Below are 16,536 nucleotides of genomic sequence, written 5' to 3' on the forward strand. Positions count from 1 at the left end.
GCATTCGTGATGAAGGTGGCACACACGGTTATTAGACTTTATTACGGTTGTCTTGTCCGACGGTGGTGGGGAGACTTATATTTTTGACTTTACGTCACAAGAGTTTACATTCCCATATTTTTAAATTATTTTCGATCATTGAATGTGTGTTATTGTGTATATATGTTTATTATTTGTGTTATTATGAAATAATAAGACAAATAGTACACATTTTATCTTATACCGGGTGGCGAATCGTAAAAAGGGCCATAAGAAACTCAATGTAAAGTTCTGAATTGTTGAATTCCTGCTTCCCTAATTATTCTACATCAAAAGTCATGAGAGAATACTTGTAGAGGATTAAAATCTGTATTAAAATCAAAAGTTAAAATTGTTCTACGATTTAAATGCATTCCAAAATTTTGAAAAATATGATACATTTGCCACAATAGGTATGCGTGTAAAAGTAAGGCCACACGTTACTATTTAACTGACAGTGCTCACACCACTGACTGAATAAAAAAATCTTTATTATTAATCCTTTCTCCGCAACTGAGGGTATCTTATCAACTGTATTGTTTTTAAACAATAGATGATAAAATAAAAATATTGACAGTTCAAAAATGTGAACATTATTGCATTGTGTGTGGCCTAAGTTTGGGCTGAAAACTAAAATGTATTACATTTTTACAAAATTTTGGAATATGTTTAATTACGTAGACCAATTTTAACAGTTATTTCCAATACAGAATTCAATCCTCTTCAAATAGTTTCTAATGTCTTTTGATGTAAAATAATATATTATTAGGGAAGCTGGAATTCAACAGTTCAGAATTTTACATTGAGTTTATGCAAAACTTTGACGCATGTCAAAATTTTCAATGTGTTTTAATTGTATTAATTTTTTTCGAATCCTGAGAAAACTAATAAATATTTTTGAAAAATTTAAACTCAGAATGAAAGACTACATTATTACCGAGGACTGAAAGTCCCTGAAAACTTCTATAATGTTTATTTTAATAAGTTACAGGGCTGAAAATAAAAGAGAAGTGTGATATTTAATTTCAAATATTTCATTCAATAGAATCTGCTTGTTTATTCTAAGGGGCTTTCCGCCCTCGGTAATAATGTAATCTTGCATCCTGCGTTTAAATTTTTCTAAAATACTTGGTTTTCTCAGGATTCGAAAAAAATCATATTACGATTCAAATGATAGTAAACTCTCGTGACGTAATCTCACCCTTAATGTTCATTGGTTAGTCGATTTAGGCAACCGTAGTAATGTTTAAGAACCGTGGGTGGCACACGCGCAGTGACCAATGGCGAGTCAAATACATACGCTTTGACAGTTCTCAATATTCAAACAAACTGACATACTACTTAATTTGCGTTACAAAATTAATAAATTTGAATATATTTTTTGTTGTGAATGATCATAGAAAAAAATCGTGTGTACAACTTGCATTTACATTATTGCGTGATAGTCATTAAATGCTCGTTGCATAATATACTATGATGTCACTATCGAAAAGTACTATTCTTCTTCTTCTTTAGTTTATTGGCCTCCACCTACTTGGGTATTTGGCCAGCTCATCGTCGCGGATTAAGGGAAAAATCCCTTATTCACTTACAATTTGGAGTTAGTACATTGTACAATTTGATTCTTCTTCTTCTTCTTTAGTTAACTGGCAATTTTGGTTGGTGTGGGAAACACATGACAAGATAAAAAAAATTTCACGCTAGGAGTAACTGTCTATCAATAAACAATCTGCTTCTTCTTCTTTGATTTAGTAGAAATTTTTGAGTTGGCATGGGACAAATACAACAACTAAACTTTTTTTCAACGACATTAAACTTTTTTCTCTCAGAGGCAACTGCCGACTACTACACAATCTTATTCTTCTACTTCTTTTTAAGTTTACTGGCAATTTTGAGTTGGCATGGGATAAATACAACAAAGACACAAACTTTTTGCTCTCAGGGGCAACTGCCGTCCATTACACAATCTTATTCTTCTAATTTTTTTGAGTTTACTGGCAATTTTGAGTTGGCATGGGACAAATACAACAAAGACACAAACTTTTTTCTTCAGGGGTAACTGCCGACCATTACACAATCATATTCTTCTATGTCTTTTTTAGTTTACAGACATTTTTGAGTTGGCATGGGATAAATACAACAAAGGCACAAACTTCTCTTATACAGGGGCAACACCTGACCATTACACAATCCCATGTTTTTGCCACATATAGGTATAGTGAAAGACCCAGGTGATTACAGAATGTTTATAAAGAAACAAAATATTATATTATCAGTTTACTTAAATCTGAATTATATTTTCGCGTGTACTTTTGACATATTTTTCAAATTATTTATTATTATATATATATATATTTATATTCATTTATTTTATCTATTTATTTTCAATATTTTACTTTCCTCATAACTTAATTTTGTGTATATTCAAAAAATGTAATAAAAGATTAATAAGAACCAACTGCGGTTTATAAAGAAGGGTTGTAAGGGATATGGGTGTTGGGCACCCATTTTTAGCTAATTCAGTATATAAATCAAAATTTTGCACAGTGTTGATAGGGCATTCAACAATCACATGTTGTAAATCTGCTAATTGACCACGTTCACAATAAGAATGTTCTAGTATCCCCATTTTGAATAGATGATTTGGAACTAAACAGTGACCTGTACGCATTCTGATAATAGTTGTTATATGTCTTCTATCTATGTAAGGGACATTGAGATACCAAGGACTATTTGTGAAAACTGGTTGTAGCTGTTGATACCAAATACCTTTATATTTAAAAGATTCCTTCCACTCTTTTTTAAATTTATCCCAGTACATTTAAAAAAAAAAAAGGAAAATAGTCATCTTTCTCCACCTTTATGTTTACTGGACAATTGAGACAACGACCTACATTAGCAAGTGAATCAGCTTTAATATTTCCTAATACCCCGGAATGCCCTGGGACCCATGCAATGATAATATCTAAATTAATATTTTTTTCTTCTAGTATAAGTCTTTTTTGTCATTCCTGAACAACCATTTACTACCTTTAAAGTTTTATTATTTATTTTCTGGATAGCACTTTGAGAGTCTGTAAATATGATAGCTTTGTTAATATTTTTTTCTATGCAAATTGATACTGCTTTATTTATTGCGATTATTTCAGCATTGCAAATTTGAGTATGGTTGAATAACTTGGCGGAAAAATTATACTCTAAAGATGGGATATGTACACCCGTACCTGAAGTATTTAATATGGGATCCACTGAACCATCAGTGTAAATCCATGTATATGTATGATATTTTTCACAAAATTCATTATAAAACTTTTGTTGACTATAAATCTCTGTTTTGGTAACTTTAGATGATATAATATTGACTGGTCCTACAAGATATTTTAATTCTATTTCATAAATAGGATTTATTTCTGATTGTTTAATATTTATAATTTCATTTTGGGAATTAATGTTAGCTTCTACTAAATATGGATATTGCCTATTGTGCTGTTAGGAGTTTATGAAATAGGTGCCAGAGTTAGGCAACACATGGGTCAGGGCGAATATGACCAAATATGACAGGTCATGTGATGTTGGGCTAGGGGGCAAAAAAAATGTACATTGGAAAGTAATAAACTGATGTTTATCCGAAGTAATAACCAGGGTATTATTTATAACGCCTCTCTGATAACACGACATGGTGGCAGCTGGTGCTTTGTTTTGTTAACATTAAACAAGCAAAGAGTGACGAACAATCAATGAACTGTCAATACGGATGGAATGGCCCTGTCCCATTCAAATAGTGAAGCGAGATTGCCACCAACATACAAGAGAGAGGTTCTAGTGAGAAACAGACAAGGTGCTGGAGAATTTGACAGGCCGTGTAATTTGAGTTGCCTATATAAATGGACCCGATTGAATCAGTATTGACAGTTCGTTGAATGGACCTCATATTTTAATTTTCAGGGCTGATTGGTAGTACATATTTCAAAATTTAAATACTTTTTTGTATTTACAGAGTAAACAAAGTACAGAGTACCATACTTGGTGTTTAAATCAGTTTAAATACTTTTCAGAATTGTTATTTGTATTTATCAAAACAAATACCTACTTTCCTAAGGTATTTGGGAGTTAAATAATTTTAAAACTATTTAAATACTAAATTAGTGACTGTTTTATATAAAGTGAAGAAGTAGTCCTTGATTATGTTTTTATGTTACTTTTATATTTCCCAGATTTAAGTTGATATAGGCAACTCAAATTACACGGCCTGTCAAAGTTTCCAGCACCTTGTCTGTCTCTCTCTAGGACCTCTCTCTTGTATCGTGGCTGCATTAATTGTCTTCCTGCCTATTCCATCCGTATTGACAGTTCATTGCGAACAATACAGCAGTTCAGACATAACCTATAAATCAGAGGTGAACGAAAATGAATACACCTACTCCAAATAAAGAAGTGTTTGCGAACATTTCGCCTCCAAGCGAATTTGATTTTACACAGCCCCAGACATGGCCCCAATGGAAAAAAAGAGTTTAGAGATATTTAACGATAAGCGGATTTGGAAACAAATGTGACAAGGACAAACTAGACCTATTGTTGTATTTAATGGGAAATGGAGCAGAAGATATTTTAGTTCAAAATCAACCAGAGGAGAATGCATCCTTCCAAGATGTAATGCAGATTTTCGACAATCATTTTATTCCCCGACGAAATACAATCTTTGAGAGGTTTCAATTTAATTCGAGGGTACAAAGGCCAGGAGAACCTGTGGGAAACTTTATTTCAAGTTTACATACTCTTGCAGAGCACTGCAGCTACTCAACTCTTAAAGATGAGTTAATTCGTGACAGGATTGTTATCGGAATAGCTGATAAAAAGGTGAGCGAAAGAATGCAACTAAATGATGGTTTGACACTAGAGAAGGCAATACAAATAGCACGCCAAGCTGAACTTCAAGATAGTCAAAATAGAATTATGAGGCAGGAGCAGTCAGTTAGTGCAGTTAAACAGGACTACAGGGAACGTGGTGATAAAAGACATCAAGGTAAGAGGTTTTCTAAACAAGAAACAACTCGCGAGAAAGTTAAAGAAGAGTACAGATGTGGATACTGTGGCATACCTACATGTAAAAATAGGGAGAAATGTCCAGCCAAGTTCTCTGAATGCAGATCTTGTTCACGTAGAGGTCACTGGAGTGTGATGTGCAGGAAGAAAGCTGTCAGAGCTGTTGAGGGCTCAAGGTCCACCAGTAGCAGTAGTACAGAGGACGAAGGAAGTGATTCAGTAAACCAAGTGGTACACACAGATTCCTTTATTGGCCAAGTGTACCTAGACAAGAAGGATCGTTGGTATGTAGACATCTTATTGGATGGCAAATTCAAGGTACCTTTCTTTGTGGATACAGGAGCAGATGTTAACTGTTTTCCCTATGAAAAATTACCTCCAGAATATGTGGGTAAAATTGTGGCATGTGATGCAATTGGTGCAGCGGACGATCATAAATTGGACACAGTGGGTAAGCTACATATAAAATTTTCTTATGACAGTTTTACAAATTATGAAACAATATATTGTATTAGGAAGTTAAGACAACCTATATTGAGCAGAGAGTCAATCATTAGGTTTAATGTTCTAAATTTTTCTAAATGTAAGCTTAAACAGGTAAATCAAATCAGTTGCAGTGTTGTTCATTGTAATCAATCTAAGAGTACTAGTATGTTTTCAAAATTTAATTTAGAGTCAGTTGCTAAAACATTTCCTGGTATTTTTAGTGATATAGGTGAATTTAAAATGGAAATGTCCATTAGAGTTAAGCTAGATGCTAAACCTTATGTACAGAGCGTTCCCAGAACCGTTCCTTTACCTTTATTACCAAAATTAAGAATTGAAATTGATAGATTGCTTAAATTAGGGATAATTGAACCCATTGAAGAGCCTACTTCTTGGGTCAGCCCAATTGTTTGTGTGGACAAGGGAGATTGTGTACGGCTTTGTGGTGACTATACTAAACTTAATGAAAACGTATTACGGTCACATTTTCCCCTGGGGAAAATATCTCATACATTAGCACAGTTGAAAGGGTCTAAATTCTTCTCAAAATTGGATACTACTAGTGGGTTTTACCAAATAAAATTGAATAAAGAAAGTCAGTTGTTAACAACTTTTATAACACCGTTTGGCAGATTTTTCTTTAAAAGGCTTCCATTCGGCATATCTTGTGCCCCAGAGTATTTTACGATGAGATTTTCAAAAATTTTATCTGGCATTGAAGGCTGTGTTGCTCATATAGATGACATTCTTATTCATGCAAGGACAATAGAGGAACATGACAATATTTTGAACACAGTCCTAACAAAACTTCATGAGGAAGGTATTACACTAAATAAAAACAAATGCTCTATAGCAACAAAAACAGTTAAATACTTGGGTCATATGGTCTCTGAGCAAGGGATATTAATTGATCCAGATAAGGTTAAAGCTATACGTGATTTTCCTCAACCCAAAAATAAGACCGAGCTGTCAAGATGGCTAGGTATGATTAATTTTGCTGCAAAATACATTCATAATAAATCTGAGATTCTTGAACCATTAACACACTTACTAAAAAAAGATATTAACTTTTTGTGGGGTCCAGCACAAGATAAAGCTTTCAGCACTTTAAAACAAACGTTAGAAAATCCTCCAAATCTAGCTTTTTTGATGCTAATAAAACCATAATTGTTAGTGCAGACTCAAGTTGTTTTGGTATGGGTGCATGTCTGTTTCAGGAAAATGTAGATCATACACGTGAAATAGTGGCTTTTACATCTAGGCTTCTGAGCTCAGCTGAAACACGGTATGCTCAGATTGAGAAAGAAGCTCTTGCGCTTACCTGGGCAGCAGAATATTTTTACGATTTTATTTCAGGAGTTCCTAACCTAGTTTTTGAAACAGATCATAAACCTTTATTACAAATTCTGCAAACTAAAAATTTAGATGAGTTAACACCACGTTTGCAAAGATTTCGAATGCGCTTAATGCGATACAAGTATACGGTAATATATACGCCGGGAAAAAATTTAATTGTAGCAGATACTTTAAGTCGGGGCCCTCTACAAACAGATACTTTAGCTAATACAGAACTAACTGCAGAAGTAAATGCCTATGTGCAGTCAATTATTCATAATTTACCAATTAAAGATTATTTTTTGAACTTAATAAAAACAGAACAAGAAAATGAATATATTTGTAAAAAACTAAAAGAATATTCTTTGTCTTCTTGGCCTGAAAAATGTAAATTGCCCTTTGAATTGTTGCCATACTATCAATATAGATATGAAATTTCCTATTCGGAACAATTACTTTTAAAAGGGTCCCGTATAATAGTTCCTAAGAGTCTTCAACTAAAGGTGTTGGAATTTATTCATACAGGCCACATGGGAATTGTAAAATATCGAGATCGTGCCAAACAGAGCGTTTGGTGGCTGGGTTTGTCATCTCAGATTAATAACCTTGTCACACATTGTCCCCAATGTGTCGAACACAGAGTAAATCGTAGAGAAACATTTCATACAGATAACACTGTACAAAGGCCGTGGCAAAAACTGGGGGTTGATTTGTTTAAATGTTATGATAAGTGGTACTTGATTGCCACTGACTACTTTTCACATTGGTTCGAAATATTTACTTTGACCAATATGACAGAAGGTGCCATTATTCCTAAACTTAAAGATATTTTCTCGCGTTATGGTATCCCAGAGGAAGTTAGATCCGACTGTGGTACTCAATTTTCATCAACATTTATAAAATTTTCAAAAGATTACAATTTTGTTCATAAGACGAGCAGTCCGCACTGGCCACAGAGCAACGGTGGGGTGGAACGCACTGTACAAATTGCAAAAAGGTTAATTCAGAAAAATAAAAAAGAGGACCTAAGTTTGGCATTGTTAGCATACAGATGTACGCCCCTGGAATGTGGTTTTTCACCTTCTGAACTATTAATGAATAGAAAATTAAGATCAAACTTGCCCCAACTTCCAAGCTTATTAAACTTTTCAAAAGAACCAAGCATTGAAAATTAAAATAAAGAAATAAAGCATAAACAAGAAAAAAACTACAATAAGCGACACAATGCCAAGGATTTAGATCCTCTTAAGGTTGGTGATTCTGTGTGGGTGGTTGATATCAGGAAATATGGTCAAGTTGTTGCGATCTGTCAGGAGCCCTGGTCCTATATAATTGAAACTGAAACTGGAAAATTTAGAAGAAATAGATGGCATTTGATTTATGCACCCTACTGTTTTCCTGGATTCGGCACCCAACCAGAATCCTCAAATGATTATGTTCCACCAATTTCTAGTAATAAAAATCTAATGCCTTGTTCTAATCAAAGCAATGGGGACATGCAGGGTAAAATAATGGAGGAATGTAGTAGGGGGGAACCCAGTATAATTCCGGACGACATTGTACAAAGTGAAAATCATGTTTTACCTCCTAAAAGTGATAGTGACACTAAGCATAATGTATCAGACTTTGAATGTGTAAAGCCTAGTAGGCCAAAAAGACTTGCAAAGAAACCTGTTCATTTAACAGATTATGTTTGTAGTAGTTTAAGTTAGGTTAGGTATAAGATCATTAATGATGCAGGGATCTCTTGTAAAAAAGGGGAGATGTGCTGTTAGGAGTTTATGAAATAGGTGCCAGAGTTAGGCAACACATGGGTCAGGGCGAATATGACCAAATATGACAGGTCATGTGATGTTGGGCTAGGGGGCATAAAAGATGTACATTGGAAAGTAATAAACTGATGTTTATCCGAAGTAATAACCGGGGTATTATTTATAACGCCTCTCTGATAACACGACACCTATATTTCCAATAGCCAATATTTGATTTACAATAATTTGTAATATTATTAATTATTTCCTCTAATGGATTACCCTTTAGTTCTTTAATTTTAAGAAACATTTTCATAGAAAGAATTTTTCTTCCATATTCTAGAGACATTTCACCATATTCAGATAATAATGCATTTGTAGGAGTTGAACGCATACAACCAGTAACAATTCTTAAAGCTTGAAATTGTATGGAATCCAATTTTTTTAAAACCGTTTTGTTTCCAGGTGTTAAGATACTACCAGCATAGTCTAGATGTGATCTCACTAAACCTTTATAAATGGTTATTAGGGTCTTAGGATCCGATCCCCACCAGGTTCCACATAATGCTCTCATTATATTAAGCACCTTCCCAGATTTATTAAAAATATTCTGAATGAACTCTGACCAGTTTAAAGACCCAGTTATATTAGCCCCTAAGTATTTAACGGGTTCCGACCAGTGAATTATATTATTATTATACATAATATGAGGAATATATTTGTAACTTTTCCTTTTTCTGAACAATACAGCTGATGATTTGTTAATAGAAATTTGTAAATTATGCTCAGTTACCCAAGCATGAATATTTTTTAAATTATCATTTATCTCTGTTATTAGTTTAATTGGATCTTCACCTACTATTGTCATAACTATATCATCTGCATATTGAATTAATTGAGCCCTACCTAATGGAATTTGGTGAATATTTTTAGTATAAATGTTAAATAATGTGGGGCTTAGTGGGGATCCCTGCGCTAAACCTAAATTGGATACCTTTGGGCCAATTATATTATTCTTACAATCTTTAATAAAAATTTCCCTATTATTTAAAAATGCAAAAATAAGATTTACTAAATCGATCGGAATATTCATCTATATTAGTTTTTCATACATCAAATATATATTAACATTATCCTAAGCGGCTTTGATATCCAAAAATACTGCAATTAACTTTTTATTCTCACTAAAGGCTTCCAGAACTTTATGTGTTAAGATATTTACTGCCTCCATACTTCCTTTTCGTCTTCTAAAACCTATCTGTAATTTGGGCAGTAATCTATTGCCCTCTATAAACCACTCTAACCTATTTTTTATAAGATTTTCTATTATTTTTCCCACACATGATGACAATGTAATAGGTCTATAATTCTCCCACATTCCTATATTTTTCAGTGGTTTTAATATAGGTATTATTAATATTTGTTTCCACCGATGTGGAATAGTCGCAGTTAAGAAAAGTTTATTATAAAATTTTAAAAGCAATAACAAAGCAATATTAGGAAGATTTTTAATCATTGAGTAGGAAATTTTATCTAAACCAGAGGCTTTATCCTTTTTTATGTTTAAAATGTTTTGTATCTCTGCCATAGAGAATGGTTCAGTACCTAATTACTGTTGAAGGGAGAATATTAAAGCTGGTATCTATATTAGTGATTGACATATTATCTAATATTTGTAATGCTACAGTTGGATTTGGTAATTTATTTGTATTACTCGAATTTTGATTATTTTTAAATTTTTTAACGGTTTTCCAAACTTTACTAGTAGGAGTATCCCTGTTAATAGAAGAGCAGAATTCTCTAAAACTATCCTTTTTCTTGCGTTTTAAATGCCTTTTGACATATGCTTTTATTTTTTTATACTCTATATAATTCTCTATGGTTGAATTACTTTGATTATTCTTGATAGCATTCCTTCTTAAGCATATTAATTCATCACACTCTGCATCCCACCAGGGATTACTTTTTGTAGTGGATGTTCTAGTTTTATAAAAAGGAATAGTTTTAGAAGCCGCATCATTAATATTAATTAAATCTTTATAATCTACCTCATCCCTACAATTACTTCCTAATGAGTTTTCTATATACTGATAATATTGACCCCAGTTAGCCCTTTTATAATTTCTTTCATTAGAGATTTTTAGTTCGCTAACATTATTTAAATTTTGTTGATTTATATTAATTTTGCAAATCGTTGGAAAATGATCGCTACCTCCTGTATCCTCATATACTTCCCATACACTATTCATAGCCAATACAGCAGACGAAATGGTCAGATCCACTGCGGATGGATTTTGACCTGGTTGCCCCAATCTCGTAGGTGTACCATCATTCAGCACTACTAAATTTTCCTCTTCAATAATTTTCATTAAAATTTTACCATTTATATCAGAATGGTTACCTCCCCACAGTGGATGATGACCATTCAGATCTCCCATGACTATGAATGGATGGTGAAGAGAATTTAGTACATCTTTAAAACCATTTTCCTGTATCTTAATGCCAGATGGGTTATATACATTCAGAATTTGTATATCATATTCTTCTAAGAGAATACCTATGGCTTGAAAATTTTTATGGGATCTTGAATTATCCATGTTAATTATGCTATGTATAATTTTTGATTTTATTAAAGTTGCAATCCCCCCATAATTATCATTACGATCATCTCTATGTATTATGTAGTTATTAATGGTAAAATAAAAATCTGGTTTGAGCCAAGTTTCTTTTAATATAATTATGTCCGGGTCAATTTCTTTGATAAAAATTGACAAGCTATCTCTATTACTATTAACACTGTGCAAATTCCATTGTAAAATTGATAATTTACAATTACTAATATTCTGAGTCATCGTCATCATTTATTTTATTTGAGGTATTTAAATTTGTAACATTATTTAGCCGGGTCATAAAATTTAAAACATGAGATCTATCAGAATCTTCTAGCTTTCTTGCTAGATTTATTATTGTTGTTCTGAAGCTATTTCCTTGTGGCATTTTTATAATTACGTATTTTTTATGGGAAATAAGCCACAATTTTATTAAAAAATTAATTTATTAACGTTTCGAAGCCCAAATCGGGTTTCGTTGTCAAAATACAAAATACTATTAAAATAAAACAAACATGTTGTTGCTAAGTAAAAAAATTCTTCTAATAATTTATTTAATCTGACTCATTTATATTGGCAATTCAGACGTATATTATACATTTTAAAGTAGAAGACTTTAAAATGATATCGCCAATATTTATGAGTTGCGTTCCTGATTATGCTAAAATTATTCTCTAATTATGCTAAATGAAACCAATTGTGTCGCAAATTCCTCGGTAGAATGCAGTAGGATGTGTTTACCCATACTGAAAGAGGAAGTCAATAGAAAGAAAATACCACGATTAGTAAGTCAATAACATATCGAGTTAGTACAAATTTTATATTTTGGTATTACTTATTTATTGTATATCTATGTAATATTAATATTATTTATAATTTAAACATATTAAAGTCACAATTTGGTATTAGTTTTTTGAAGGTAGATTAAATGTAAGACCAAATACTTACGATGTCGGGATAGTATCACGAGGTTTTTCCTGGTTTTCCCTCGTGATTTACTATGGAATCTCTAACGCGAGAATTTTACTGTCATCGTTGCATTTGGTTGTCTTTTTAAAGACAGATCACATGCTATGATTTTTTTGCGACGGAAATTCTTGAGTTGGGATTGATTTCATGTAATCGAATGAACTATCTTTTAGTAAAGTCGTCCCAGGAACGCAACTCATAAATATTGGCGATATCATTTTAAAGTCTTCTACTTTAAAATGTATAATATACGTCTGAATTGCCAATATAAATGAGTCAGATTAAATAAATTATTAGAAGAATTTTTTTACTTAGCAACAACATGTTTGTTTTATTTTAATAGTATTTTGTATTTTGACAACGAAACCCGATTTGGGCTTCGAAACGTTAATAAATTCATTTTTTAATAAAATTGTGGCTTATTTCCCATAAAAAATAAGTAATTGTAGATTTATTATATCGTCTAACATATTAGAGTGGTCCCTATCAATCCGATATGAGTCCAGTCGCTGAGAAGTCATTCCCCTAGTAGATCCTTCTATAGAATCAGAAACGTGATATGTATTATGTGTACTTGTTCCTATTATTGGAGATGTATTATATACTCTGCCATTTGGACTTATTAAACATTCTTGATAGGATTTTTTATCATATGTTTGTTTTATATCTGTATTTTTTCTTTTTTTGTTATTACTTACTGCCTCCCTGTATGTACTTTTCTTACGGCTCTCGTCAATGTTATGTATGCTCCTTCTTTGATTAATAGCTACCTCATTATCTTCAGATCTAATATTTTTTAATGCAGGAAAATCCTGTTTATATTTTACAAATTCTTGGTTTTTATTTATTTTTGGAAAGAATTCTGATGCTTCACAGAATGATAAATTATCTAGTGACATATATTCCCTAATATGTTTTTGTCTTTTATACTCTGGACAGCTCCTGTTTGTGCTATTATGCTCATTACTATCACAATGTATACATTTAGTGAAACAAATTATGGACCCCCTCTCATGTTCTGAAGAACCGCAATTTAAGCATTTACTTTTGTTACTTTTACATATTTTTTTAACGTGACCAAAATTTAAACAATTATAACACTGAACTACCGGTAATATATAAGGAAGAACCCTATGTTCTATGCCACAAATATATACATTTTTCGGTAATGTAGTTTCCGAGAAAGTGATACTTATGGTACCTGTAGGCAGGGCCGGATTTAAGGGAGGGCAGGCCCCCACAAAATCCCAAACATAAAAAAGTCAGCACATTATTCACATAAAATAATTTTTGTTTTATGCAAACATAATTATGTACATCAAAAATAATTTCTTATTTATCGTTATCTTGAGTTGGCACTACGCCACTGAGTTTAATAACATTGATCAAATCATTGCTTACTCCACATTTACAAAGTTTGAACTTAAATTTGAGCCAAACTTGTCTCCTAGGCCTACAATAATTTATTTGTCTTCTAAATCATATTCTATATCATGCATATTTTTTAAATACCCTTTTTGCATGGATTGCAAAATACTCAGAACATAATCAAGTGGAATTCAGCCTTTTTTGTTGAGTCATAATTTGGTTACGAGTTTGACCTTAAATTATCCCGTTGACAAAAATTGTGGCATAAGCAAATCTGAAAATCTGGCACTAAACCACTCATTTGTTTTGTGACTTTGTGCTACTTGCAGAAATAATAATAATTGTCAGCTGTAATGCTATTTACGATAATCTAGTAAAACAGCAATATTACTCACCACTCACCTGTTTGTATTATTTCGTACTGTTACCCCTGTTGAAAAAGGTAAGTTTTTTTGGAGGGTTGGGGACTTTTAAAATATAAAAATTTAAATAAAGTCATGTTACTCATACAAACATGGTCAGGCCAGGCCGGAAAATATTTAAGTTGTACATTGGATTGTTAACTGTTAAATAATTGGGATACAAGTTTAAATGCTAATTTCTAAAATCATTCAAAAGGTGCGTATTAAATAAAATTGTGCTGTGTGCTCTCATTGTTACTGGTACCTATAATAGTACATTAACTCACGGTTTTTTCTGAAACATTTAAAGAACCGCTTGAATTGACATGAAATTTGGCATACACATAAATAATAACATTTCAAAGAAGAAAAGTGAATTTTGCCGATTTGTGCTTTTGCTCTGGAGGTGAGTTTCACCCCTCCTCGGGTGTGAAAAAATAAGTTCAAAATAAGTCCGGAAATGGATAAACTGACGAATTCTAAGCAACTTTTGTTCTATAGCATTTTTTCACTAAGTTAATATTTATGTAGTGTTATTATTTTAGTTATTCATCATCATCAGTAGCTCGACAATCATTTTCGGTCCTGGCTTGTTCTAGGATTTTCCGTCATTCTGTTTTGTTCCTTGCTTTGTTTTTTCAGTGGGTAATCTTAAGTGTTTTCAGATCTTGTTCCACTTGTTCCATGTACCTAAGTTTGGGTCTTCCCTTTGACCTTCTCCCTACTGGTGTCTGCCTCATTATATGTTTTGGTGTTTCCGTCTTCAACATCCGTTCAACATGGCCCATCCAGTGCAGACGTCTGATCTTTATGGATGTTATGACGTCGGGTTCGTTGTATGCTGCGTAAGGGGATTGTTTTTCTGGTATCCGTTTGATGCAGTATAATTCCATCATATAGTGGATCTTTGTTTTTTTTAAATTTTCTTTGAAGAAGTCTGTTATTATTTAAGTTATTTTCAGTAAATTTGCGAGTAAATATGTTCATCTGTCAACAAAAAAAAAACACGTTTTTAGACGGTTTTTTGCAAATGACTAAAAAAGTAAATATTTTATCAAAAAAACATTCTTATCAAAAATATAAGTGTAGCATATGAATAAGTGAAAAAAATGGTGTATGTATGAATTCTAGAGAGCAAGTCCAGCCTTGCTGTCTCTAACTACAGTGGAGAGTGATCATTCTCAAAACTAAAGTTAATTAAAAATCGCCTTCGGTCTATGATGGGCCAAGAGCGTTTCATCTTTCTATAATGAGCATTAAACACGATGTCTTAAAAGAACTAAATAGATATGTCAGACATAATTAAGGAATTTTCAATTCAAAAATCTAAATAATACCCAGATTTTAACCATACATTTTACAATATTTGTTTTTAATATTTTACGGTAACAAGTTACACCTCTTGTATTTTTTATTATTTAAAAATATATTTATAAATGTAGATCAACATTTTTTTTTTAATTTTTAAAAGGGAAAACTCTATACTTGGCTGTATACCATAGTTATAACAACAATTTTTTAATGGTAGGCGCTAGGGTCCCACACCAATTCTGTCCAGGGGCCCCCACACCAATTCTGCCCAGGGGCCCCCACTGCCTTAAATCCGGCTCTGCCTGTAGGTATATATTCAGCCTCTATATTTTTATTAGTGATCGCATTATTTTCTAATGAACTTTCCTGATTAGTTGTAGTGATTCTATTAGGGTTCTTTTTTTTTGTACTTAATCTCCTAACTTCAATAATTTTGCAATTATCAATTTTCGTCTCACAATATTTGACAATCATTTCACCTGTAAAACTCTTATCAACAAATCTTACTACCCCCTTACAGGTAACATTTTTATATGGAATAAACAAGTCAAAACCCTTCTTTATAACCGCTTCATTCTTTAAAAATTTATTGGCTTCTGAACTAGTTATAAATTCAACACTAATTCGATTCTTACCTTTTTTGTTAATTTTTTTAATAGAATTTAATTAAAGATCAAAAATTTCGCGTGCAATAGCCAAGTAATTATAATTTCCTATATTTTTATTAGTATTGCTCGAAATGTACACTTCATACGGACCTTTATCTTTATAACTACATTCAGAAACCTTTTGTAAAGGTTTTTTCAATGATTTTTCGGTATTTATATCACAACTGGAGGATAAATTTTCAGATTCCATCTTTTCATCTTGATTATTAGATATTTTTTTAATCTGATGTTCAAGTTTGTCTAACGGGGGAGGTCCCCCGCTAGTTTCTGCCATAATGTAAACCCCCTTAAACCCCTGTTTTAGTAGAAACTTTTACTTTTACGTACTCCAAATTCAATTGAATAATCTATAATTTATTAAAAAGAAAGAATAAGTTAAATTTAGGATGTACTAGTACTTAATTTACCGTTTATACACTCTGTAATCACTTAACCTTCCAACTATCTTTTTTTTCCTGTCTCTGCTAGATGGACGTTGCACAACTCCAAAACTGACCTCCAAATAACTTCAGAAGTGTTAATATTACTGAAAAAGTATAATAATTTTTTTCCGATAATGAAAATTTGGCAGTTCGAT

At 32.3% G+C, this 16,536-nt stretch overlaps 1 protein-coding gene across 2 annotated transcripts in view; it reads left to right on the forward strand.

The window, feature by feature from the left end:
• The window catches only part of LOC126880239 (28S rRNA (cytosine-C(5))-methyltransferase), a 324,100-nt gene that overhangs the window by 289,932 nt on the left and 17,632 nt on the right, over positions 1-16,536 (forward strand). Inside the window, exon 1 of one of the 2 annotated variants that reach the window (XM_050644010.1) lies at positions 4,388-5,512. The exons of the other annotated variant lie outside the window; for it this stretch is intronic. Coding sequence (XP_050499967.1) covers positions 4,603-5,512 — 910 coding nt within the window. The 5' untranslated portion in view covers positions 4,388-4,602. Of the gene's footprint in view, positions 1-4,387; positions 5,513-16,536 lie in introns of those variants that run through there. 2 annotated transcript variants of the gene reach the window in all.

This window comes from Diabrotica virgifera, chromosome 2 (genome assembly GCF_917563875.1).
Source record: "Diabrotica virgifera virgifera chromosome 2, PGI_DIABVI_V3a".
NCBI classification, from domain to species: Eukaryota; Metazoa; Arthropoda; class Insecta; order Coleoptera; family Chrysomelidae; genus Diabrotica; species Diabrotica virgifera.